Below are 24,558 nucleotides of genomic sequence, written 5' to 3' on the forward strand. Positions count from 1 at the left end.
ATGATGTGCATTCAGCAAGTTGCAGTTGCCAAATACCCACTTTGTTTCACCTGCTGGGGATTTGCACCATCTAATTTCTTGGCAGGAGAAAGGGAAATTGGATTTGCAAACAAGTCAGGTGAGTTGGGCTTTAATGAGATGAAATGTGTGGAAATAAGGTAGTCACCATTCAAGGGTAAGATTTTGAAGATCCAGTTTAAGGCTTGAGGGAAAAGTTGAGAAAACCTTTGTCCAAATCAAGAACCTGTTCCTTTCAATCTGACCTCACTCTCACCATCACTCTATTTAATACTGTACCATACAATATTCCTCATGATTTTCACCAATACTCTAGACAATGCAGTCACCAATCCTATTGCTGTTATTCTCACCATTACTCTGACAGTATTCTCACCAGTCCTCTCAGTAATTCAACAATATAGTCACCAACACTGTTGCTATTAGTCTTGCCAATTCACCTCCCAATATTCTCACCAATACTATCATCAATGTTTTCACCAATACTCTAGCCATGATTCTCAACAGTACTCTCACCATTACTCTCATCATTAGTTTCACTCTCACTGATTATCTCGACAATACTCTCACCCTGACTCTCATGAATCTTGTCAAATCTCTCACCATTACTCTCACCAATATTATCATCATCACTTTTGCCAATATTGTCACCAAGGATTTCATCCCAATACTCTCACTATTACTGTTGCTAATACACTTTTGCCATTACTCTCACTTTGACTCTCACCAAGACTGTTGCCGATACTTTTGCCAATACTCTGATCATTATTCTTGCCATTACAATCACCAATATTCTCGCCAATAATCTCACCAGTACTCTGTCAATACTCTGATCATTAATGTTACCATTACGCGCATCAATATCCTTGTCAAGGCTCTCAACAGTACTCCATAAATACTCTCATCATTATTCTTGTTATTACTCTAGTCACACTAAGGAGATGTTAATGTCAGGGTTCCCACTGCTGAAGGCTGCATTGGTCTTGGAGCAATAAACTGAATAAGTAGAGCCACCAATCAGACAGAAACAGAACAATATCAGTGTTGCTGACTTCAAGATGGTAACAGGCAAAAAAAGGAGAGAAGGCTGCTACAGAATACAGAGGAGAACTGGGGAAGAGGTCTGTCACCAAATGAATACAATTTCCAGACTTCCAGTGGGGACTGTGGCTGGGTTTGGAATTTCTGACCAAAACCCTGATTGTATTGGAAGGCTGATAGCCAAGTTCAGCACCCAGGAACTTGACCTCAAGCGGGATCTTGGATTCATGCTGCACTACAGGTGACCCCATCACACTACACACTCTCACATAAACACACTCACACACATACAAACACACCCTCAGGTGCACAGACTGACACACACACACACACACACTCTCTCTCTCTCTTCTCCTCACATGCACACATACTCTGCTCCATTCTCTCTTTCTCTCTCTCTCTCTCTCATACACACACACACGCACACTCTCTCAGATGCATATACTCCCTCACTCTCACATACTCTCTCAGATGCGTGTACACCCTCACACTCACTCTCTCTCAAACGCACACACTTTCCTCTCTCCCTCCTACACACACGTGCACGCATACATACATATAAATCTGTGGAGTGAGTTTGCATTTGCAGATATATTCTATTTTGTTCAAAAAGCCACAATTTATAGACAATCAATGTGGTTTCTTATAAACTCCTACTTTGGAAATAAAATCCCAGTCTGATTTCAGGTTAAGACACAGACATACTCCAAACAAGATCTCATGATAAAATACATTGTTTGATTGCACATGTCACCTCCTTTACATTGATAACATCTTATGTTATCTCAGGTCAGTGACTTGAAAGAAGTTCTGAGATTTGTATATTAATCAATCGAAACCCGTACGTCCATTATAACTATTTAAAGATTTAAGGGCCATCTTATGTGTTCAATTCGTTCGCAAATGTTATATGACCCTTTGATATTTTCCTTATAAATTCTGTGTCTAAGGACTTCCTCTCTCACTAACACCTGATGAATGAGCAGTGCTCTGAAAGCTACTGTCTTCAAATAAATCCATTAGAATATTACCTAGTGTTGTGTGATTTTTGACCTTTGGTATTGGAATGCGTTATAGATCATTTATAAAGAACAAGTTCAGAGAAACTTGCCCAAGGAGATGGAGGATGGACAAGAGTTAAAAGGCAGAAGAGATTCTCTGGCGGCAAGGGGAGGTAAAATGAGCGAAATCAAGTAAGTTGGATTATGCTTGTGACACTTCATCTGATGTTGGACTGGAGCCTAGCTCATTCATTGTTGTTTGAACGTTGTCATGACCCATCTGAGAAAATGCGCTGATCCTCACTACTGCTGATGTTACCAAAAACTTAATGATTTAATCAGTGTATGCAAAATCCCCTGTCTGACAGAATCAAAACACTGACCAGGTGCCTACACTTAAAAAGAACTACTGTATATTACAAATAAGTAAATTCTAGTCACAAGTAAACAGCCATGAATTATCAACAAATGGCTCTACAATAATACCCTTACTGGATAAAATTCACTAAAGAGGAGGAAAGCAACAACAAACTGCCATTCCTAGATGTCACAGTAGAGCGAACAGCCAATGGGGACCTTCAAACCAGCGTCTACAGGAAAACAACACATACTGACCAAATATTGAACTACAGAAACAATCTCCCCAACATCCACAAACGAAGCTGCATCAGAAAATTATTTCAATGAGCCAACACACATTGCAGCACAGAGGAACTACAACTACAGAGCAGAGGAAAATCACCTATACCGTGTATTCAAAAAGAATAGGTACTCAATGAACACAGTTCGCCGATTTCTCAGCAACAAACCCAAACAAGCAGACAAAATACATCCAGAAATCCTAGCCACTCTCCCCTACATCAAAGATATCTGGGAAATGTCTGCCAGATTACTCAGACCTCTTGGCATCATGGTAGCCCACAAACCCAGCAACACACTAAAACAGCAGCTAATGAACTTGAAAGACCCTATAGAGACAACAAGCAAAACTAATGTCATTTACAAAATACCATGCAAGAACTGTAACAAACACTACATTGGACAAACAGGCAGAAAACTAGCCACCAGGATACATGAACATCAACTAGCCACAAAATGACATGATCCACTCTCAATAGTATCGTTACATACACTTCGACTGGGACAACACATTTATACTTGGACAAGCCAAACAGACACGCACAAGAATTCCTAGAAGCATGACATTCCAACTGAAACTCTATCAACAAACACATTGACTTGGATTCCATTTACCACCCCTGAGAAAAAGAACAGGAAATGACGTAACCACAGGAAGTGACATCACTGACCCAAGGAAACCTAAACACATAAATAAAAAGCGGGCCATACCACCAGTGCTTCATCCAGAGGCTCATGGAAGATGTTACCTATTATGGTAATGAAACGTCTGAAAATGAACCTTCCACCTCAGCGAGCAAACCTACATCCACATCCAAATGGCTCTACTTGTTAAAACTCTAACCCTATTTTAAAACACCTCCACAGACACATACACAGATACAGGCAAACAAACAAAATTGGTTATATAAATAGAGGGAAAAATTACAGGGAAATAGTTCAAATGTACAGACTACAGGGTCTGCTGATATGATCCATTTGGTTTGCCAGAATTTTTTGTTCTTCAACCTCTTCTCATAGAATCATAAAAATCATATAATACAGAGAGACCATTAGGCCCATCGAGCCTGTAGTGTCGAAGCTGTGCTATGGTATTATTTCCACCATGAGGTCCATAGCCTTAAATGTTATGACATTTCAAGTGCTTAGCCAAATATTTTTAAAAGATTGTGAGGTTTCCTGCCTCAACCACTCTCTAGGCAGTGCATTCCAGATTCCCAACACCCTCTGAGTGAAAAAAACTTTCCACAAATATCTCTAAACCTCTTATCTTTCACCTCAACTAATTTGACCCCTCAACTAAGGGCACCCTGGTTATCTGGATCTCAAGTGCTCTTACCTTCATTATGAGTCTCCCATGTGGGACTTGTCAAAAGCTTTGCTGAAATCCATAGCATCCACATCAACTGCACAACCATATCTACGTTCTTGGTCATCTTCCCAAAAAGTACTGCTGCCTCACAGCGCCAGAGACCCGGGTTCATTTCCCGCCTCAGGTGACTCTCTGTGTGGAGTTTGCACATTCTCCCCGTGTCTGCGTGGGTTTCCTCCGGGTGCTCCGGTTTCCTCCCACAATCCAAAAAATGTGCAGGTTAGGTGAATTGGCCATGCTAAATTGCCTGTAGTGTTAGGCGAAGAGGTAAATGCCTGGGTGGGTTGCGCTTCGGCGGGTTGGTGTGGACTTGTTGGGCCGAAGGGCCTGTTTCCACACTGTAAGTAATCTAATCTAATCTAATATGTTAAGCGTGACCTCCCTCTGACAAAGCCATGCTGACTATCCCCAATTAAGCCTTGCCTCTTTAAATGGAGACGAATTGTCCCCTTCAGCATTTTCTCCAGTAATTTCCCTACTATTGATGTGAGATTCACTGGTCTGTAATTTCTTGGTTTATCTCTACCAACTTTCTTGAAAAATGGAACAACATGAAACTTGAAAGGGTTCAGAAAAGATTTACAAGGAAGTTGCCAGGGTTAGAGGATTTGAGCTACAGGGAGAGGCTAAATAGGTTGGCTCTGCTCCCCCTGGAGCATTGGAGGCAGAGAGGTGACCATATAGAGGTTTATAAAATTATGAGGGGCATGGATAGGGTAAATGTTTTCCCTGGGGTGAGGGGAGTCCAGAACTAGAGGGCATGGGTTTAGGGTGAGAGGGGAAACATTTAAAAGGGATCTAAGGGGGAACTTTTTCACACAGAGGGTGGTACGTCAGAGGAAATGGTGGAGGCTGGTACAATTACAACATTTAAAAGGCATCTGGATGGGTATATGAATAGGAAGGGTTTGGAGGGATCTGGGCCGGGTGCTGGCAAATGGGACTAGATTAGGTTAGAATAACTGATCGGCATGGACCAGTTGCACCAAAGGGTCAATTTCCGTGCTGTACATTTCTATGACTCTATGAGGTTTCCCTCTAGTCCTCTGGCACCTCCTCTATGACTAGAAAGGAATTAAAAATTTGTGTCAGGCTAACAGTGACTTTCTGCCTCATCCCCAATAGCAGCTTACAATACTACTCATCCAGGCCTAGGGATTTGTCCACTTTTACACCTGCCAAAACCTTCAATAACTCCCTTTGTCAATCTGCTGAAGAACCTCACAGTCCATCTTTCGGAATTCTGTAACTATATCCTTCTCCTGGATAAACACAGATCGCAAACTATTTATTTACGACTACCAATGTACACAGGCTCCACAAACAAATTTCCCTTTGGTTCCTAATAAGCCACATTCTTTCCCTATTATTCCCTTCTTGATAATTATAGAATATCTTGGGATTCTCCCTAATCTTGGCTGCCAGTGCTTTTTCATGCCCCCTCTATGTTCTCATAATTGTTTTCTTACATCTCTCACCTCACACTTTCTATACTGCAATAGCGTCTCTGTTGATTTGCTCCTTTTGTGTCTGTTAAACGTCTCTCTTTTTCTTTTTATCCACTCCTACATATTTTGAGACATCCAGTGTTCACTGGACTTGTTGCTCCTACATTATATCCTAAATGGAACATTTTGGGCTTGTACCCTTGCCATTTAATTTTAGTATGCTCCCAGCCCCCATTGTCCTGCTGTCGGTTTAACCTGGTCACTGTTCTGAGTCAGCCCATCCGATCAAGATCCCATTGTACCCTGAGATAAGCTTCTTCACTGTCCACTACACCTCCAATTTTGGTGTCATCTGCAAACTTACTCACTATACCTCCTATGTTCACATCCAAATTATTTATATAAATGACAAAAATCAGTGGATAAAGCACCAATCCTTGTGGCACATCACTGGTCACAGGCCTCCAATCTGAAAAGCAACCCTCCACCACCACCCTCTGTCTTCTACCTTCAAGCCAGTTCTGTATCTAAATGGCTAGTTCTCCCTGTATTCCATGTGAAATAACCTTGCTAACCAATTTACCATGAGGAACCTTGCCGAATGCCTTACTGAAGTCCATATAGATCACGTCCATAGCTCTGCCCTCATCAATCCTCTTGTTACTTCTTCAAAAAACTCTATGTAATTCGTGAGACATGATTTTCCACACTCAACGGCGGCATGGTGGCTCAGTGGTTAGCACTGCTACCTCACAGCGCCAAGGACCCGGGTTCAATTCGGGTGACTGTCTGGGTGGAGTTTGCACATTCTCCCTGTGTCTGTGTGGGTTTCCTCCGGCTGCTCTGCTTTCCTCCCAGAAGATGTGCAGGTCAGGTGAATTGGCCATGCTTAATTGCCCATAGTGTTGGGTGCATTAGTCAGGGATAAACATACGGTCTGGGTGGGTTACTCTTTGGAGGGTCAGTGTGGACTTGTTGGGCCAAATGGCCTGTTTGCATACTGTAGGGAATCTAATCTAATCAAAGATACAAATATCTCAGCAAGGGGCCCAGCAATCACTTCCCACAGCGTTCTAGGGTATACCTGGATCTGGGGATTTATTCACCTTTATGTGTTTTAAGACATCCAACACTTTCTCCTCTGTATTGTGGACATTTTCCTAGATGTCACCATCTTTTTCCCCACATTCTATATCTACCATGTCATAGAGAGTCATAGAGATGTACAGCATAGAAACAGACCCTTCGGTCCAATCCGTCCATGCCAACCAGATATCCCAACCCAATCTAGTCCCACCTACTAGCACCCGGCCCATATTCCTCCAAACCCTTCCTATTCATATACCCATCCAAATGTTGCAATTGTACCAGCCTCCACCACATCCTCTAGCAGCTTATTCCATACACGTACCACCCCTGCGTGAAAATGTTGCCCTGTAGGTCCCTTTTATATCTTTTCCCTGTCACCCTAAACCTATGGCCTCTAGTTCTGGACTCCCTAACCCCAGGGAAAAGAGTTTGTCTATTTATCCTATCCATGACCCTCATAATTTTGTAAACCTCGATAAGGTCACCCCTCAGCCTCTATTGCTCCATGGAAAACAGCCCCAGCCTGTTCAGCCTCTCCCTGTAGCTCAAATCCACCAATCCTGGCAACATCCTTGTAAATCTTTTCTGAATCCTTTCAAGTTTCACAACATCTTTCCGACAGGATGGAGACCAGAATTGCATGCAATATTCCAACAGTGGCCTAACCAATGTCCTGTATAGCCACAACATGATCTCCCAACTCCTGTACTCATTACTCTGACCAATAAAAGAAAGCATACCAAACACCTATCTACCTGCGACTCTGATTTCAAGGAGCTATGAAACTGCACTCCAAGGTCTCTTTGTTCAGCAACATTCCCTAGGACCTTACCATTAAGTGTATAAGTCCTGCTAAGATTTGCTTTCCCAAAATGCAGCACCTCGCATTTATCTGAATTAAACTCCATCTGCCACTTCTCAGCCCATTGGCCCATTTGGTCAAGATCCTGTTGTAATCTGAGGTAACCCTCTTCACTGTCCACTACACCTCCAATTTTGGTATCATCTGCAAACTTACTAACTGTACCTCATATGCTCACATCCAAAACATTTATGTAAATGACAAAAAGTAGAGGGCCCAGCACCGATCCTTGTGGCACTCCACTGGTCACAAGCCTCCACCATCAGCCTCTGTCTTCTACCTTTGAGCCACTTCTGTATCCAAATGGCAAGTTCTCCATGTATTCAGTGAGATCTAACCTTGCTAACCTCTCATAAGAAACCCTCTCATGAGGATCCTTGTCAAATGCCTTACTGAAGTCCATATAGATCACATCCACCGCTCTGTCCTCATCAATCCTCTTTGTTAATTCATCAAAAAACTCAATCAAGTTTGTGAGACGATTTCCCACACATAAAGCCATGTTGACTATCCCTAATCAATCCTTGCCTTTCCAAATATATGTACATCCTGTCCCTCAGGATTCCCTCCAACAACTTGCCCACCACCGACGTCAGGCTCACTGGTCTATAGTTTCCTGGGCTTGTCCTTACCACCCTTCTTAAACAGTGGCACCACGTTAGCCAACCTCCAGTCCTCTGGCATCTTACCTGTGACTATCGATGATACAAATATCTCAGCAAGAGGCCCAGCAATCACTTCTCTAGCTTCCCACAGAGTTCTCAGGTACACCTGATCAGGTCCTGGGGATTTATCCAGCTTTACCAGTTTCAAGACATCCAGCACTTCCTCCTCCATAATCTGGACGTTTTGCAAGATGTCACCATCTATTTCCCTACAGTCTATATCTTCCATATCCTTTTCTAAAGTAAATACTGATGCAAAATACTCATTTAGTATCTCCCCCATTTTCTGCGGTTCCACACAAAGGCCGCCTTGCTGATCTTTGAGGGGCCCTATTCTCACCCTAGTTACCCTTTTGTCCTTAATGTATTTGTAAAAACCCTTTGGATTCTCCTTAATTCTATTTACCAAAGCTACCTCATGTCCCCTTTTTGCCCTCCTGATTTCCCTCTTAAGTATACTCCTACTGCCTTTATACTCTTCTAAGGATTCACTCGATCTATCCTGCCTATACCTTACATGTGCTTCCTTCTTTTTCTTAACCAAAATCTCATTTTCTTTAATCATCCAGCATTCCCTTTTACCCTGACAGAAATATACTTTCTCTGGATTCTCGTTATCTCATTTCTGAAGGCTTCTTATTTTCCAACCGTCCCTTTACCTGCAAACATTCGTCCCCCGCCCCCCCCCACCCCATCAACTTTTGAAAGTTCTTGCCTAATACTTTCAAGATTGGCCTTCCTGCAATGTTTAGACCTTCTCTATCCTTTTCCATTACTATTTTAAAACTAATAGAATTATGGTCACTGGCCCCAAAATGCTCCCCCACTGACACCTCAGTCACCTGCCCTGCCTTATTTCCCAAGAGTAGGTCAAGTTTTGCACCTTTTTTAGTGGGTATATCCACATACTGAATCAGAAAATTGTCTTGTACGCATTTAACAAATTCTTCTCCATCTAAACCCTTAACACTATGGCAGTCCCAGTGTACGTTTGGAAAGTTAAAATCCCCTACCATTACCATCATATTATTCTTATATATAACTGAGATCTCCTTACAAGTTTGTTTCTCAATTTCTCTGACTATTGTGGGGGGGGGGGGGGGCGTCTATAATACAACCGCAATAAGGTGATCATCCCTTTCTTATTTCGCAGTTACACCCAAATAACTTCCTTGGATGTATTTCAGGGAATATCCTCCCGGAGTTTAATTTAGATAAATGTGAGGTGTTGCATTTTGGAAAGGCAAATCAGGGCAGGACTTATACACATAATGGTAAGGTCCTGGGGAGAGTTGCTGAGCAATGAGGCCTTGGAGTGCAGGTTTATAGTTCCTTGAAAGTAGTCACAGGTCGATAGGATAGTGAAGAAGGCATTTTGTACGCTTTCATTTATTGGTCAGAGCACTGAGTACAGGAGTTGGGAGGTCATATTATACAGGACATTGGTTAGGCCACTGTTGGAATATTGTGTGCAATTCTGGTCTCCTTCCTATTGGAAGGATATTGTGAAACTTGAAAGATTTCAGAAAAGATTTACAAGAATTTTGCCAGGGTTGGAGGGTTTGAGCTTCTGGGAGAGGGTGAGTAGGCTGGGGCTGTTTTCCCTGGACTGTTGGAGGCTGAGGGGTGATCTTAGAAGTTCATAAATCATGAAGGACATGGATAGGGTAAACAGACAAGGTCTTTTCCCTGGGTTAGGGGAGTCCAGAATTAAAGTACATAGGATTAAAGTAAGAAGAGAAAGATTTAAAAGAGATCGAAGGGGAAACTTTTTCACGCAAAGGTGGTGCATGTATGGAATGAACTGCTAGATGAAGTGTCTAGATTAGAGTGGTGCTGTAAAAGCACAGCCGGTTAGGCAGCATCCGAGGAGCAGGAAAATCGACGTTTCGGGCAAACGCCCTTCATCAGGAATGCAGTCTTCACTTTTGCCAGCTAGATGAAGTGGTACAATTACAACATTTAAAAGGTATTTGGATGGATATATGAATAGGAAGGGTTTAGAGGGAAATGGGCCAAGTGTTGGCAAATGGGACTGGATTAGGTTAGGAAATCTGGTCGGCATGGACAAGTTGGACCGAAGGGTCTGGTTCCGTGCTGTACATCTCTATGATTCTTCCTTAAACACACCAAGCTATATTTTAATAAAAGCTGACTTCCACAAATCCAAAACCCTTTTCGCAGCCCTTTTATTAGTTTTCCATAACAAATTTAAAGTGTACAATGCTTCCCCACTAACACCTGCCCAGTTTCATTCCCAGAATTCAGTCCAACACTGCACTGGCCTTTGTTGGATCATCTTCATGTTGATATAAAAGACTCTCCTCTCCATTTCAAGTAATCTGCTCCCTCTAAACTCTTTGTACTATTATTATCCCAATTAAAGTTTGGTCCCAACTGAAATTGGTCTCCTCCATGGGTTGCCATCATTACAGATACCAGTCTTCAGCGAATTCAGTTCACTCCATGTGCTATTAATAAACCAAGGGGAGATGATGGCCTAATGATAGTATCACTGATCTATTAATCCAGAGACCCAGGGACAATGTTCTGGGAACACAGGTTTGAATCTGGCCACAGCAGATGGTGGAACTTGAATCCAATAAAAAGTCTGGAATTAGGAGTCTAATGTGACCTTGAATCCACTGTCGATTATTGGAAAAACCCATCTGGTTCACTGATGTCCTTTAGGGAAGGAAACCTGCCCTGGCCTACACATGACACCAGAACCACAACATTAGTTGAATCTCAACTACTCTTTGGGGCAACTAGAGGTGGGCAATAAATGCTGGCCTGGGTAGTGACGCCCACATCCCAAGAGTGAATTTAAAAAATGGTTTGAGACACTAGATGCTGCAAAGGCTCTAGGCCCTGACAACATTCCGGCAATAGTACTGAAGACTTGTGCTCTGGAACTTTCCATTCCCCTTGCCAAGCTCTTCCATTACAGTTACAACACTGGCATCTACCCAACAATGTGGAAAATTGCCCAGTTATGTCCTGTACATAAAACACAGCACAAATCCAACCTGGCCAATTACCACCCATCGGTGTACTCTTGATGTTCAGTAAAGTGATGGAGGGTGTCATCAACAGTGCCATCAAGTAGTATCTATTCAACAATAACCTGGTCAGTGACACCCAGTTTGGGTTCCCCCAGGGCCACTCAGCCCCTTTTCCCCCTCCCCCCACCCCCCCACCCCCCACAGGATTAGTTTAAACATGGAGAAAAGAAGCTGAATTCCAGTGTTGAGATAACATCAAGGCCACATTTGACTGAGTGTGGCATCAAAGAGCTGTAGCAAAACTAGAACCAATGGGTATCGGGGGCAAACTCTCTGATGGTTAGAGTCATACCTGACACATAGGAAGATGATCATGGATGTTGAGGTCCATCATCACACTCCAGGACATCTCCACAGGAGCTCGCCAGGGTAGTGTCCTAGGTCCAAAGATCTTCAACTCTTCATTAATGACCTTCCCTCCATCATAAGGTCAGAAGTGGGGATGTTTGCCAATGATTGCACAGTGCTCAGCACTGTTCAGGATACCTCAGATACTGAAGCAGTCCATGTTCAAATGCAACAAGATCTGGACAATATCCAGGCTTGGGCTGACAAAGTGGCAAGTAACATTCATGCTATACAAATGCCATCATCAATAAGAGACAATCTAACCACTTTCCCTTGACATTCTATGGTATTACCATCACTGAATTTTCCTATCATCAACATTTTGGGGATTACCATTGACCAGAAACTCAGCTGGATTCACCACATAAATATAGTGGTTATAAACAGCAAGTCAGAGGCTCGGAATACTGCAGCGAGTAACACATCTACTGATTCCCCAAAGCCTGTCCACCATAACAAGGCACAAGTCAGAAGTGTGAAGGAATACTCCCCACTTGCCTGGATGGGTGCAGCTCCAACAACACTCAAGAGACTCAACTCCATCCAGGACAAAGCCGCCTGCTTGACTGGCACCACATCCACCCCCTCCACCACACACACTTAATAGCAACAATGTGTACCATCTACAAGATGAACTGCAGAAATTCACCAAAGATCCCTCGACAGCACCCTCCAAACCCACAACCACTTCCATCTAAGAGAACAAGGGCAGCAAGTACAAGGGTACACCATCATCTGCACGTTCTCCTCCAAGGCACTCACCATCCTGACTTGGATTTCCATTCAAGTTGCCATTCCTTCACTATTGCTGGGTCAAAATCCTGGGATTCCCCTCACTAAGGGAATTGTGGGTCAACCCACAGCACACGGACTGCAGTGGTTCAAGAAGGCAGCTCACCAACATGTTCTCAAGGGCAACTGAGGATAAGCAATAAGGACTGGCCAGCCAGCAATTCCCGCATCCATTAACTGAATTTAAAAGAACACACATATAATAACTCTAGTACTGCTTTTACACACCTCAGTGAATAGTGTAAATATCTGCTCCTCAATTATCCGTTGACTGTTTGGGGCTTATAATGGACTCTAATTAGTTTGACTGCTCCATTTTTAGTCCTAAGTTCTACACATAGAAACAAAGAAACTAGGAACAGGGCATTTGGCCCTTCAATCCTGCTACATCATTTATTATGATCATGGCTGATCATCCAACTCAATGGCCTATTCTTGCTCTGCCCCCATATCCTTTCATCCCTTTAGCCCCAACAGCTATATCCAAATCCTTCTTGAAATCATACAATTGTTTGGCCTCGACTACTTTCTGTGGAAGTGAAGTCTACAGGCTCATCGCTGTCTGGATGAAGACATTTCTCCTCATCTCAGTCCTAAAGAATTCACCCGATATCCTTAGACTGTAACCCATGCTACTGCACTTCCATGCTATCGGGCACACCCTTTCACCATCTACTCTGTTTAGTCCTGTTAGAATTTTATAGGTTTCCAATGACAACCCCTTATTCTTCTGAATCCTAACTGATTCAACCTTTCCTCATAGGTGTATCCTGCCTTCCTCAGGAATCAGTCTGGTAAACCTTTGATGCTCTACTTCAATAGCAAGAACACTATTCCTCAGACAAGGAGACTAGAACTGCACACAGTATTCCAGGTGTAATCTCACCAAAGCCTGTAAAACTCGAACAACACATCACTGCTCCTGTACGCAAATCTTCTCCCTGTAAAAGCCAACAAACTGTTTGCCTTCTTGACCACTTGCTGCATTCTTACCTTCAGCGACTGCTGCATGAGTCACCCAATCCCGTTGCACATTTCCCCCATCTCATTTTATAGCTATTCAGAGAGTAATCTGCCTTCCTGATTTTGCTCTGAAAGTGCATAATCTCACATTTATCCATATTATACTGCATCATCCATACATCTGCCCACTCACTCAACTTGTCCAAATCACACCACAACATCTCTGCATCCTCCTGACAGGTCACCCTCCAAACCAGCTATGTGTCATCTTCAAACTTGGAGATATTACATTTAGTTCCCTCATTTATTTCATTAATATAAGTTGTGAATAGCTGGAATCGAAGCACTGATCCCTGCGGACACCACTAATCACTGCCTGCCACTCTGGTATGTTTCCTGTCTGCAAACAGGGCGTCCCATCCACTGCCCCCCTCCTAGTCCCAGTGCCTCTGCCTCAGCCACAGCCCTGGTTACAGACTGATAGTGGTTTGGGATGTTGATTGGGATCCAGCTCCTTCACAGAGCCCCGGCTGCAGCACCTCTCGGTTTGTTCTCTTTGAGCATCTGCATTCATTGCGAACCCAGTGCCGGGGCTTGCAGCAGCCAGTGAGGCCGCACGGTCCCGGCTCCAGAGCCCAATCACTGTCCGCATTGCGGGTACCGAGAGGCCGCTAACACCGGCCTTTCCCCCCGGGGCCCCGATACCTGCAAGCCCCTGGAGAACGGGCAGGAAAGCAGCAGCCTCCACGTTCGGGCTCTCATTCTCCGACAAACCGAAAGCATCCTCCCTGAACCGGAGCCGGGAGCAGCCGCCACCGCCAATCCCTTTCAGCGACTGGATGCAGCTTCTCGCTATTGGGGCATCAGCAGCACCGAGGCCAGTGCCAGACCCAGTGTAACTCCCAGTGCCAGACCCAATGTTACTCCCAGTGCCAGACTCAGTATAATTCCCAGTGCCAGACCCAGTGTAACTCCCAGTGCCAGACCCAGTATAATTCCTAGTGCCAGACCCAGTGTAACTCCCAGTGCCAGATCCAGTGTAACTCCCAGCGCTACTGCCAGTGCCAGACCCAGTGTAACTCCCAGCGCTACTGCCAGTGCCAGACCCAGTGTAACTCCCAGTGCCAGAGCCAGTGTAACGCCCAGCGCTGCTCCCAGTGCCAGATCCAATGTAACTCCCAGCGTTGCTGCCAGTGCCATATCCAATGTAACTTCCAATGCTGCTCCAAGTGCCAGATCCAGTGTAACACCCAGTGCTGCTCCCAATGCCAGATCCAGTGTAACTTCCAGCGCTGCTGCCAGTGCCAGATCCAGTGTAACCCCCAGTGCCAGATCCAGTGTAACTCCCAGCGCTGATGCAAGTGCCAGATCCAGTGTAACTCCCAGTGCCAGATTCAGTGTAACTCCCAGTGCTGCTCCCAGTGCCAGATTCAGTGTAACTCCCAGTGCTGCTCCCAGTGCCAGATCCAGTGTAACTCCCAGCGCTGCTCCAAGTGCCAGATCCAGTGTAACTCCCAGCGCTGCTCCCACTGTCAGATCCAGTGTAACTCCCAGTGCCAGATACAGTGTAACTCCCAGTGCTGCTCCCGGTGCCAGATCCAGTGTAACTCCCAGTGCTTCTCCCAGTGCCAGATCCAGTGTAACTCCCAGTACCAGATCGAGTGTAACTCCCAGCACTGCTGTCAGCACCGGATCCAGTGTAACTCCCAGCGCTGCTGCCAGTGCCAGATCCAGTTGGTGGCATGGTGGCACAGTGGTTAGCACTGCTGCCTCACAGCGCCAGAGACCCGGGTTCAATTCCCGCCTCAGGTGACTGACTGTGTGGAGTTTGCACATTCTCCCTGTGTCTGTGTGGGTTTCCTCCGGGTGCTCCGGTTTCCTCCCACAGTCCAAAGATGTGCAGGTCAGGTGAATTGGCCATGTTAAATTGCCCATAGTGTTAGGTGAAGGGGTTAAATGTAGGGGAATGGGTCTGGGTGGGTGCGCTTCGGCGGGTCGGTGTGGACTTGTTGGGCCGAAGGGCCTGTTTCCACACTGTAAGTAATCTAATCTAATCAGTGTAACTCCCAGCACTGCTCCCGTGCCAGATCCAGTGTAACTTCCCACGCTGCTGCCAGTGTCTGATCCAGTGTAACTCCCAGTGCTGGTCCCAATACCAAGCCCAGTGTAATTCTCAGTGCTGGCCCCAGTGCCAATCCCAGTGTAACCCCCCATGCTGTTCCCAGTGCCAAGCCCAGTGTCACTCCCAGTACTGATCCCAATGTGGTTTACTAAAGAAGTTGAATCTCTTGTCAAGAGGAAGAAGAAAGCTTATGTTAGGATGAGACATGAAAGCACAGTTAGAGCGCTTGAGAGTTGCAAGTTAGCCAGGAAAGACCTAAAGAGAGCTAGGAGGGCCAGGAGGGGACATGAGAAGTTGTTGGCGGATAGGATCAAGGAAAACCCTAAAGCTTTCTATAGGAATATCAGGAATAAAAGAATGACTGGAGTAAGATTAGGACCAATCAAGGATAGTAGTGGGAAGCTGTGCTTGGAGTCCAAGGAGACAGGGGAAGCACTAAATGAATATATTTCGTCAGTATTCACGCTGGAAAAAGACAATATTGTCGAGGGGAATACTAAGATACAGGCTACTAGGCTAGAAGGGTTTGAGGTTCACAAGGAGGAGGTGATTGCAATTCTGAAAAGTGTAAAAAGTGATAAGTCCCTGGGCTGGATGGGATTTATCGTAGGATACTGGATTAGTGGTGCTGGAAGAGCACAGCAGTTCAGGCAGCATCCAACGAGCAGCGAAATCGACGTTTCGGGCAAAAGCCCTTCATCAGGAATAAAGGCAGTGAGCCTGAAACGTGGAGAGATAAGCTAGAGGAGGGTGGGGGTGCGGAGAGAGTAGCATAGAGTACAATGGGTGAGTGGGGGAGGAGATGAAGGTGATAGGTCAAGGAGGAGAGGGTGGGGTGGTTAGGTGGAAAAGAAGATAGGCAGGTCGGACAAGTCCGGACAAGTCAAGGAGACAGTTACTGAGCTGGAAGTTTGAAACTAGGATGAGGTGGGGGAAGGGGAAATAAGGAAGATGTTGAAGTCCACATTGATGCCCTGGGGTTGAAGTGTTCCGAGGCGGAAGATGAGGCGATCTTCCTCCAGGCTTCTGGTGGTGAGGGAGCGGCGGTGAAGGAGGCCCAGACCTCCATGTCCTCGGCAGAGTGGGAGGGGGAGTTGAAATGTTGGGCCACGGGGCGGTTTGGTTGATTGGTGCGGGTGTCTCGGAGATGTTCCCTAAAGCGCTCTGCTAGGAGGCGCCCAGTCTCCCCAATGTAGAGGAGACCACATCGGGAGCAACGGATACAATAAATGATATTAGTGGATGTGCAGGTAAAACTTTGATGGATGTGGAAGGCTCCTTTAGGGCCTTGGATAGAGGTGAGGGAGGAGGTGTGGGCACAGGTTTTACAGTTCCTGCAGTGGCAGGGGAAAGTGCCAGAATGGGAGGGTGGGTCGTAGGGGGGTGTGGACCTGACCAAGTAGTCACAGAGGGAATGGTCTTTGCGGAAGGCGGAAAGGGGTGGGGAGGGAAATATATCCCTGGTGGTGGGGTCTTTTTGGAGGTGGCGGAAATGTCGGCGGATGATTTGGTTTATGCGAAGGTTTGTAGGGTGGAAGGTGAGCACCAGGGACGTTCTGTCCTTGTTATGGTCGGAGGGATGGGGTCTGAGGGCGGAGGTGCGGGATGTGGACGAGATGCGTCGGAGGGCATCTTTAATCACGTGGGAAGGGAAATTGCAGTCTCTAAAGAAGGAGGCCATCTTGTGTGTTAGATTAGATTAGATTAGATTACTTACAGTGTGGAAACAGGCCCTTCGGCCCAACAAGTCCACACCGCCCCGCCGAAGCGCAACCCACCCATACCCCTACATTTACCCCTTACCTATGGTGGAACTGGTCCTCCTGGGAGCAGATACGGCGGAGGCGGAGAAACTGGGAATACGGGATGGCATTTTTGCAAGAGATAGGGTGGGAAGAGGTGTAATGCAAGAGATAGGGTGGGAAGAGGTGTAGGATACTCTGTGAAGCCAGGGAGGAGATTGTCGAGCCTTTGGCTTTGATCTTTATGTCATCATTGTCTACAGGAATAGTGCCAGAAGACTGGAGGATAGCAAATGTTTTTCCTTGTTCAAGAAAGGGAGTAGGGACAACCTTGGTAATTATAGACCAGTGAGCCTTACTTCAATAGTGGGTGAAGTGTTGGAAAAGGATATAAGAGAGAGGATTCATAATCTTCTCGAGAGGAATAAGTTGATTAGGGATAGTCAACATGGTTTTGTAAAGGGTAGGTAATGCCTCACAAACCTTATTGAGTTCTTTGAGATGGTGACCAACAAATGGATGAGAGTAAAGCGGTTGATGTGATGCATATGGATTTCAGCAAGGCATTTGATAAGGTTCCTCACAATAGGCTATTGCACAAAATACAGAGGCATGGGGTTAGGGTGATTTAGCAGTTTGAAGCAGAAATTGGTTAGCTGAAAGAAGACAGAGGGTGGTGGTTGATGGAAAATGTTCACCCTGGAGTTCAGTTACTAGTGGTATACCGCAATGATCTGCTTTCGGGCCACTGTTGTTTGTCATTGTTATAAAGACCTGGATGAGGGCGTAGAAAGAGAGGTTAGTAAATGTGCAGATGACACTAACGTCAATGGTGCTGTGGACAGTGCAGAAGGATGTTGCAGGTTACAGAGAGGCATAGGTAAGCTGCAGAGCTGGGCTGAGAGGTGGCAAATGGGGTTTAGTACGGACAAGTGAGAGGTGATTCACTTTGAAAGGAGTAACAGGAATACAGAGCACTGGGCTACTGGTAAGATTCTAGGTGGTGTGGATGAGCAGAGAGATCTTGATATCCATATACATAGACTCTTGAAAGTTGCCACCCAGGTTGATATGGTTGTTAAGAAGGCATACGGTGTGTTAGCTTTTACTGGTAGAGGGATTGAGTTTCGGAGCCACGAGGTCATTTTGCAGCTGTACAAAACTTTGGTGCAGCCACACTTGGAGTATTGTGTACAGTTGTGGTCACCACATTAAAGGAAGGATGTGTAAGCTTTACAAAGGGTTCAGAGGAGATTTACTAGGATGTTGCCTGGTATGGAGGAGAGGTCTTATGAGGAAAGGCTGAGGGAACTGAGGCTGTTTTTATTAGAGAGAAGAAAGTTGAGAGGTGACTTAATTGAGACATGTAACGTAATCAGAGGGTTAGATAGGGTGGACAGTGAGAGCCTTTTTCCTCGGATGGTGATGGCCAGCATGAGGGGACATAACGTTAAATTGAGGGGTGATAGATATAGGTCAGATGTCAGAAGTAGTTTCTGTACTCAGAGAGTAGTAGGGGCATGGAACGCACTGCCTGCAACAGTAGTAGACTCATCCACTTTAAGGGCATTTAAATGGTCATTGGATAAACATATGGATGAAAATGGAATAGTGAAGGTTAGATGGGCTTCAGATTGGTTCCATAGGTCAGCATAACATCGAGGACCAAAGGGCCTGTACTTGCTGTATTGTTCTATGTTCTGTGCCAACCCCAGTGTAACTCTCAGTGTTGGTCCCAGTGCCAGATCCAGTATAACTCCCATTGCTGATCCCAGGGCCAATCCCAGTATCATTCCCAGTGCTGATCCCAGGGCCAATCCTAGTGTAACTCTCCATCCTGGTCCCAATACTAATCCCAGTGCAGATCCCAGTGCCAATGCCAAAGTAACTCCCAATGCTGATCCCCGTGTAACTCCCACCATAACTCCTAGTGCTGGTCCCAGTGTAACCCATAATGCTGGTTCCAGTGCCAGTCCCAGTGCAACTCTCAGTGCTGATCCCAGTGCCAATCCCAAAGTAACTCCCAGTGCTGATCCCAATGTAACTCCCAGTGTAACTCCTAGTGCTGGTCCCAGTGTAACTCCTAGTACTGGTCCCAGTGTAACTCCCAATGCTGGTTCCAGTGCTGATCCCTGTGAAACTCCCTGTGCAGGCCCCAGGGCAATCCCAGTGTAACTCCCAGTGCTGGTCTCAATGCTAATCCCAGTGTAACTCCCAGTGCCAATCCCAGTGTAACTCCCAGCACTAGTCCCACTGCCAATCCCAGTGTAATTCTCAGTGCTGATTCCAGGTCCAATCCCAGCACTAGTCCCAGGACAATTCCCAATGTAACTCCCATTGCCAATCCCAGTGTGACTCCCAGTGCTGGTCCTAGTGCCAATCCCAGTGTAGGTCCCAATGCCAATCCCAGTGTAACTCCCAGCACTAGTCCCAGGACAATTCCCAGTGTAACTCCCAATGCTGGTCCCAGGTCCAATCTCAACGTAGGTCCAAGTGACAATTCCAGTGTAATTCCCAGAACTTGTCCCAGTGTAACTTCCAGTGTCAGTCTCAGAAGAAAATCTAGTTTCAGTCCTAGTGTAACTTCCAGTGCTGGTCCCAGTGTAACTTTGAGTGCCAGTTCCAGAGCCAGAGCCAGTTTCAGTCCAAATGGTAAAGAGGGGTTCCCAGTGCTCATTCCATTGACAGAGCTACTGCCAGAACCAGTCCCAGTGTAATTCCCAGTACGCATTCTCACTGACAAAGTCAGTGCCAGTCCTAGTGTAACTCCCAGTGGCAGAGGCAGTGCCAGTCCTGGTAATAAAGTCACTGCCAGTCCCAGTGTAGAGACAGTGATGATCACAGTGGCAGAATGAGTGCAGTTCCCAGCACTGGAGATGTCACCAATCCTAACCACAACAATCACTGCAGAAATATGAGGAGGTGATGACTTAGTGGTGTTATTGCTGAATTACTAATCCAGAGAGCCACATTCTGGGAACCTGGAATCGAATCCTGCCATGATAGGTGATGGAACTTGAATTCAATAAAGGTCTAAAAAACCCACTTGTTTGCCTTGTGTCCTTCAGGGTAGGAAATCTACCATCCTCACCTGATCTGGCCTACATGTGATTCCAGACCCACAGCAATGTGGTTGTCAACTGTCTCTGAAATGGCCCAGCAAATCACTCAGTCGTGTCAATCTCTATGAAATTTCAACCAGAAATGAAACCAGACCGATCACCTGGCATCAACCTAGGCTCTAGAAAAGACAATGGCAGAAATTGCTCTGTTGACCCTGTAAAGTCCTCCTCACCATCATCTGTGGGCTAATGCTAAAATTGGTAGAGCTGTCTCACAGTCGAGAGTGTGCTGCTGGAAAAGCACAGCAGGTCAGACAGCATCCGACGATTCCTGATGAAGAGCTCTTGCCTGAAACATTGATTCTCCTGCTCCTCAGATGCTGCCTGACCTGCTGTGCTTTTTCGGCACCACACTCTTGACTCTGATCTCCAGTATCCACAGTTCTCACTTTCCCCAGCACTGTCTCACAGAGTAGTCAAACAACAGCCTGACATAGTCATACTCACGGAATCATAACTTACAATGTCCCAGACACCACCATCACTAACCCTGGATATGTTATGTCCCACCGTAGGACAGATCCAGAAGAAGTGTTGACACAGTGGTATACAGTCAGGAAGGAGTTGCTTTGGAAGTTCTCAGCATTGATTCTAGACCCCATAAAGTTTCATGGCTTCAGGTTAAACATGGCCAAGGAAACCTCGTACAGATTACCACGTACCACCCTCCTTCAGCTGATGAATCAATACTCCATGTTGAACAAAACTTGGAGGAAATGCTGAGGGAAGGTAGGTTGCATGTACTCTGGGTAGGGCAATTCAATCCCCACCAGCAAGAGTGGCTCAGAAGCAGTACTACTGATCGAGCTGGTCAAGTCCTAAAGGACATAGCTGCCAGACTGGGTCTGCACTATGGTTAAAAATCACACAACATCAGGTTATAGTCCAACAGGTTTATTTGGAAGCACTAGCTTTTGGAGCGCTGCTCCTTCATCAGGTGCTTCCAAATAAACCTATTGAATTATAACCTGGTGTGTGTGATTTTTAACTTTTTACACCCCAGTCCAACACCGGTGTCTCCAAATCAGCACTATGGGTAATTTATCAAGGCCAATCCACCTAATTTGTACATCTTTGGACTGCAGGAGGGAACCATAGCACCCAGAGGAAACTCATGCAGACACAGGGCGAACATGCAAACTCCATACAGTTGGCCGAGGCTGGAATTGAACCCAGGTGCTGGTGGGCAGCAGTACTATCTACTTTGCCACCTTTCCTCCTCTCCCCCTTCCCCTCCCCCTTCATTGTAGTGTCACTACAATGAAGAAAGCGTCAATTTGAACCATTGTGTCTTCATTGACACTCCAAAGAGCATCCCATCCCTATAACGTAGTAGGGACTTTTATCACAGCTAATCCACCTAAACTGCCTGGTCTTTGGACTATGACAGGAAACCTGAGCACCCGTAGGAAACCCACACAGACACAGGGAAAATGTGCAAACTCCACACTGACAGTTGCCCAGGGGAGGAATTGAACCCTAGTGCTGTTAGGTAACAATGCTGTGACACTGTGCTACTGTGCCATCCATTCTGAGAAATGCCAAGTGGATGATCCATCTCAGCCTTCTCCAGTGGTCCCCAGCCTCACAGGAGCCACTTTTCCGCCAAATTTATTCACTCCATGTGATATCAAGAAATGGTTGGAGGTATTGGATACTGCACAGACCTCTGCAGGATTCCAGTCATCGCATCCTATCAATCAGACAAACATCCGTTCGTACATACTCTCTGTTTTCTGAGAGCCAGTCAATCTTCCATGTATGCTGATACATTTCTCCAACAAGCTTTTATTTTCCATAAAAATATTTGGCGTGGCACCTTTACAAATGTTACCCTTTGAAAGAGTGCCAACAAATTGGTTAAAATTATTTAGTTTGACAAAACCACGCTGACTCTTCCTGATTATCTTGCGTTTTTCTAGGTTATAATTTCCAGCTATAATCTCTTTAATGATTGACTCTAAGACCTTCTCTATGAAATACATCAAACTAACTGGCTATAGTTTCCCATTTTCTGTCTTTTGAACAGAGAGGTTTCATTTGTTACTTTGCAGTCTGATGGAGTGTTTCTTAAATTGAGTGAATTTTGGACAATTTACCTCTGCGGCATCTACTACCTCATGAGCAATCTCTAAGGCCCAAGGATAAAATCCATCTGGACCCAGAGAATTGTCAGCCAAAAGCTCCATTGATTTGCTCAGTCCCACTCCTGTCCAGGTTGTAATTTCACTCAGTTCCTCTCTCCCTCCCCCTCCTGGAATCATTTTTCTGTACTCTCTAGTGAAGACAGAGAAAAAAATATTTGTTCGTTTTATCTATGATGTCTTTATTATCTGCTAATAATTCCCAATTATCACTCCTTTAAAGATTTGTGCTATCTGTTTTATCTCGCTTCCTCTCACACTCTAAATCTTTCCTCCTGATTAATCTTTCAGTCACTCACTACGAATCTTTGTATTCTGACCTGCCACTCATCTTTGCTCAGTTATATGCTTTCTCCTTTAGTTTGGTGCTTACCCTAACTTCTTTAATTAACTACAAAATTAGTAGAATCGTTCTTTACAATTGGATTTACAAATTACTCAGTTATTCTGAGTATTCTAAAAAATCCATGAAAATCTGCAATTATGGTATGATCTGAGCAATGTGAGCAACGGTGAGCTGTGTGGCAGAATCAGACAAGGAATCTGGTAAAGCCCATCACCACAGCAGCATCTTTTATGCTTTACACAAGCCATGAGGTGAGTTTCTTGCGAGGCAATTGCAATGTGCCAATAAAGGAAGATTGTTGCTTGTTAAATACCATGGCATTAATATTTAGCTGTTTATCTTACAAAATTCACCAAACAATCTATGTCAAGAAAACACAACATGGAAAACAAATTCAGTACAGGCAGATTTGGCTCTCTGCTTGCTCTGAATGATTTCTGTGACAATAGACAATAGACAATAGACAATAGATGCAGGAGTAGGCCATTCAGCCCTTCGAGCCTGCACCACCATTCAATATGATCATGGCTGATCATTCCCAATCAGTATCCTGTTCCAGCCTTATCTCCATAACCCTTGACTCCACTATCTTTAAGAGCTCTATCCAATTCTTTCTTAAATGAATCCAGAGACTGGGCCTCCACTGCCCTCTGGGGCAGAGCATTCCACACAGCCACCACTCTCTGGGTGAAGTAGTTTCTCCTCATCTCTGTCCTAAATGGTCTACCCCGTATTTTTAAGTTGTGTTGTCTGGTTCGGCACTCCCCCATCAGCGGAAATATGTTTCCTCCTGCCAGAGTGTCCAATCCTTTCATAATCCTATACGTTTCAATCAGATCCCCTCTCAGTCTTCTAAACTCAAGGGTATACAAGCCCAGTCACTTCAGTCTTTCCGTGTAAGGCAATCCTGCCATTCCAGGAATTGACCTCGTGAACCTACGCTGCACTCCCTCAATAGCCAGAATGTCTTTCCTCAAATTTGGAGACCAGAACTGCACACAGTACTCCAGGTGTGGTCTCACCTCTTTGCTTCTATACTCAATTCCTCTTGTTATGAAGGCCAGCATGCTATTAGCCTTCTTCACGACCTGCTGTACCTGCATGCTTGCCTTCATTGACTGGTGGACAAGAACACCCAGATCTCTCTGAACAGTCCCTTTACCTAATTTGATACCATTGAGGTAGTAATCTGCCTTCCTGTTCTTGCCACCAAAGTGGATAACCAGACATTTATCCACATTAAACTGCATCTGCCATGCATCTGCCCACTCACTTAACTTATCCGGGTCACCCTGTAATCTCCTAACATCCTCATCACATTTCACCCTACCACCCAGCTTTGTATCATCAGCAAATTTGCTAATGTTATTGCTAATACCATCTTCTATATCATTTACATATATTGTAAAAAGCTGCGGTCCCAGCATGGATCCCTGCGGTACCCCACTGGTCACTGCCTGCCATTCCGAAATGGAGCCGTTAATCACTACCCTTTGTTTCCTATGAGCCAACCAATTCTCTATCCAATCTAGTACTTTGCCCCCAATACCGTGCGCCCTAATTTTACTCACTAACCTCTTGTGTGGGACTTTATCAAAAGCTTTCTGAAAGTCCAGGTACACTACATCCACTGGATCTCCCTCGTCCATCTTCAGAGTTACATCCTCCAAAAATTCAAGAAGATTAGTCAAGCATGATTTCCCCTTCATAAATCCATGCTGACTCTGTCCTATCCTGTTACTATTATCCAGATGTGCCATAATTTAATCCTTTATAATA

The 24,558-nt window shown here is 45.2% G+C and overlaps 1 protein-coding gene across 3 annotated transcripts in view; it reads right to left on the minus strand.

Annotated features, from left to right (window-relative positions):
* dipk1b (divergent protein kinase domain 1B) overlaps nt 1-14,168 on the minus strand; it is a 31,031-nt gene extending 16,863 nt beyond the window's left edge. For 2 of the 3 annotated variants that reach the window (XM_072566142.1, XM_072566141.1), the window contains exon 1: nt 14,009-14,168. In XM_072566142.1, coding sequence (XP_072422243.1) covers nt 14,009-14,086 — 78 coding nt within the window. In that variant the 5' untranslated portion in view covers nt 14,087-14,168. Of the gene's footprint in view, nt 1-11,492; nt 12,088-14,008 lie in introns of those variants that run through there. The other variant, XM_072566143.1, reaches the window with a different exon arrangement.
* Between the last annotated feature and the right edge of the window lie 10,390 nt (nt 14,169-24,558).

This window comes from Chiloscyllium punctatum, chromosome 49 (assembly GCF_047496795.1).
Source record: "Chiloscyllium punctatum isolate Juve2018m chromosome 49, sChiPun1.3, whole genome shotgun sequence".
Lineage (NCBI taxonomy): Eukaryota > Metazoa > Chordata > Chondrichthyes > Orectolobiformes > Hemiscylliidae > Chiloscyllium > Chiloscyllium punctatum.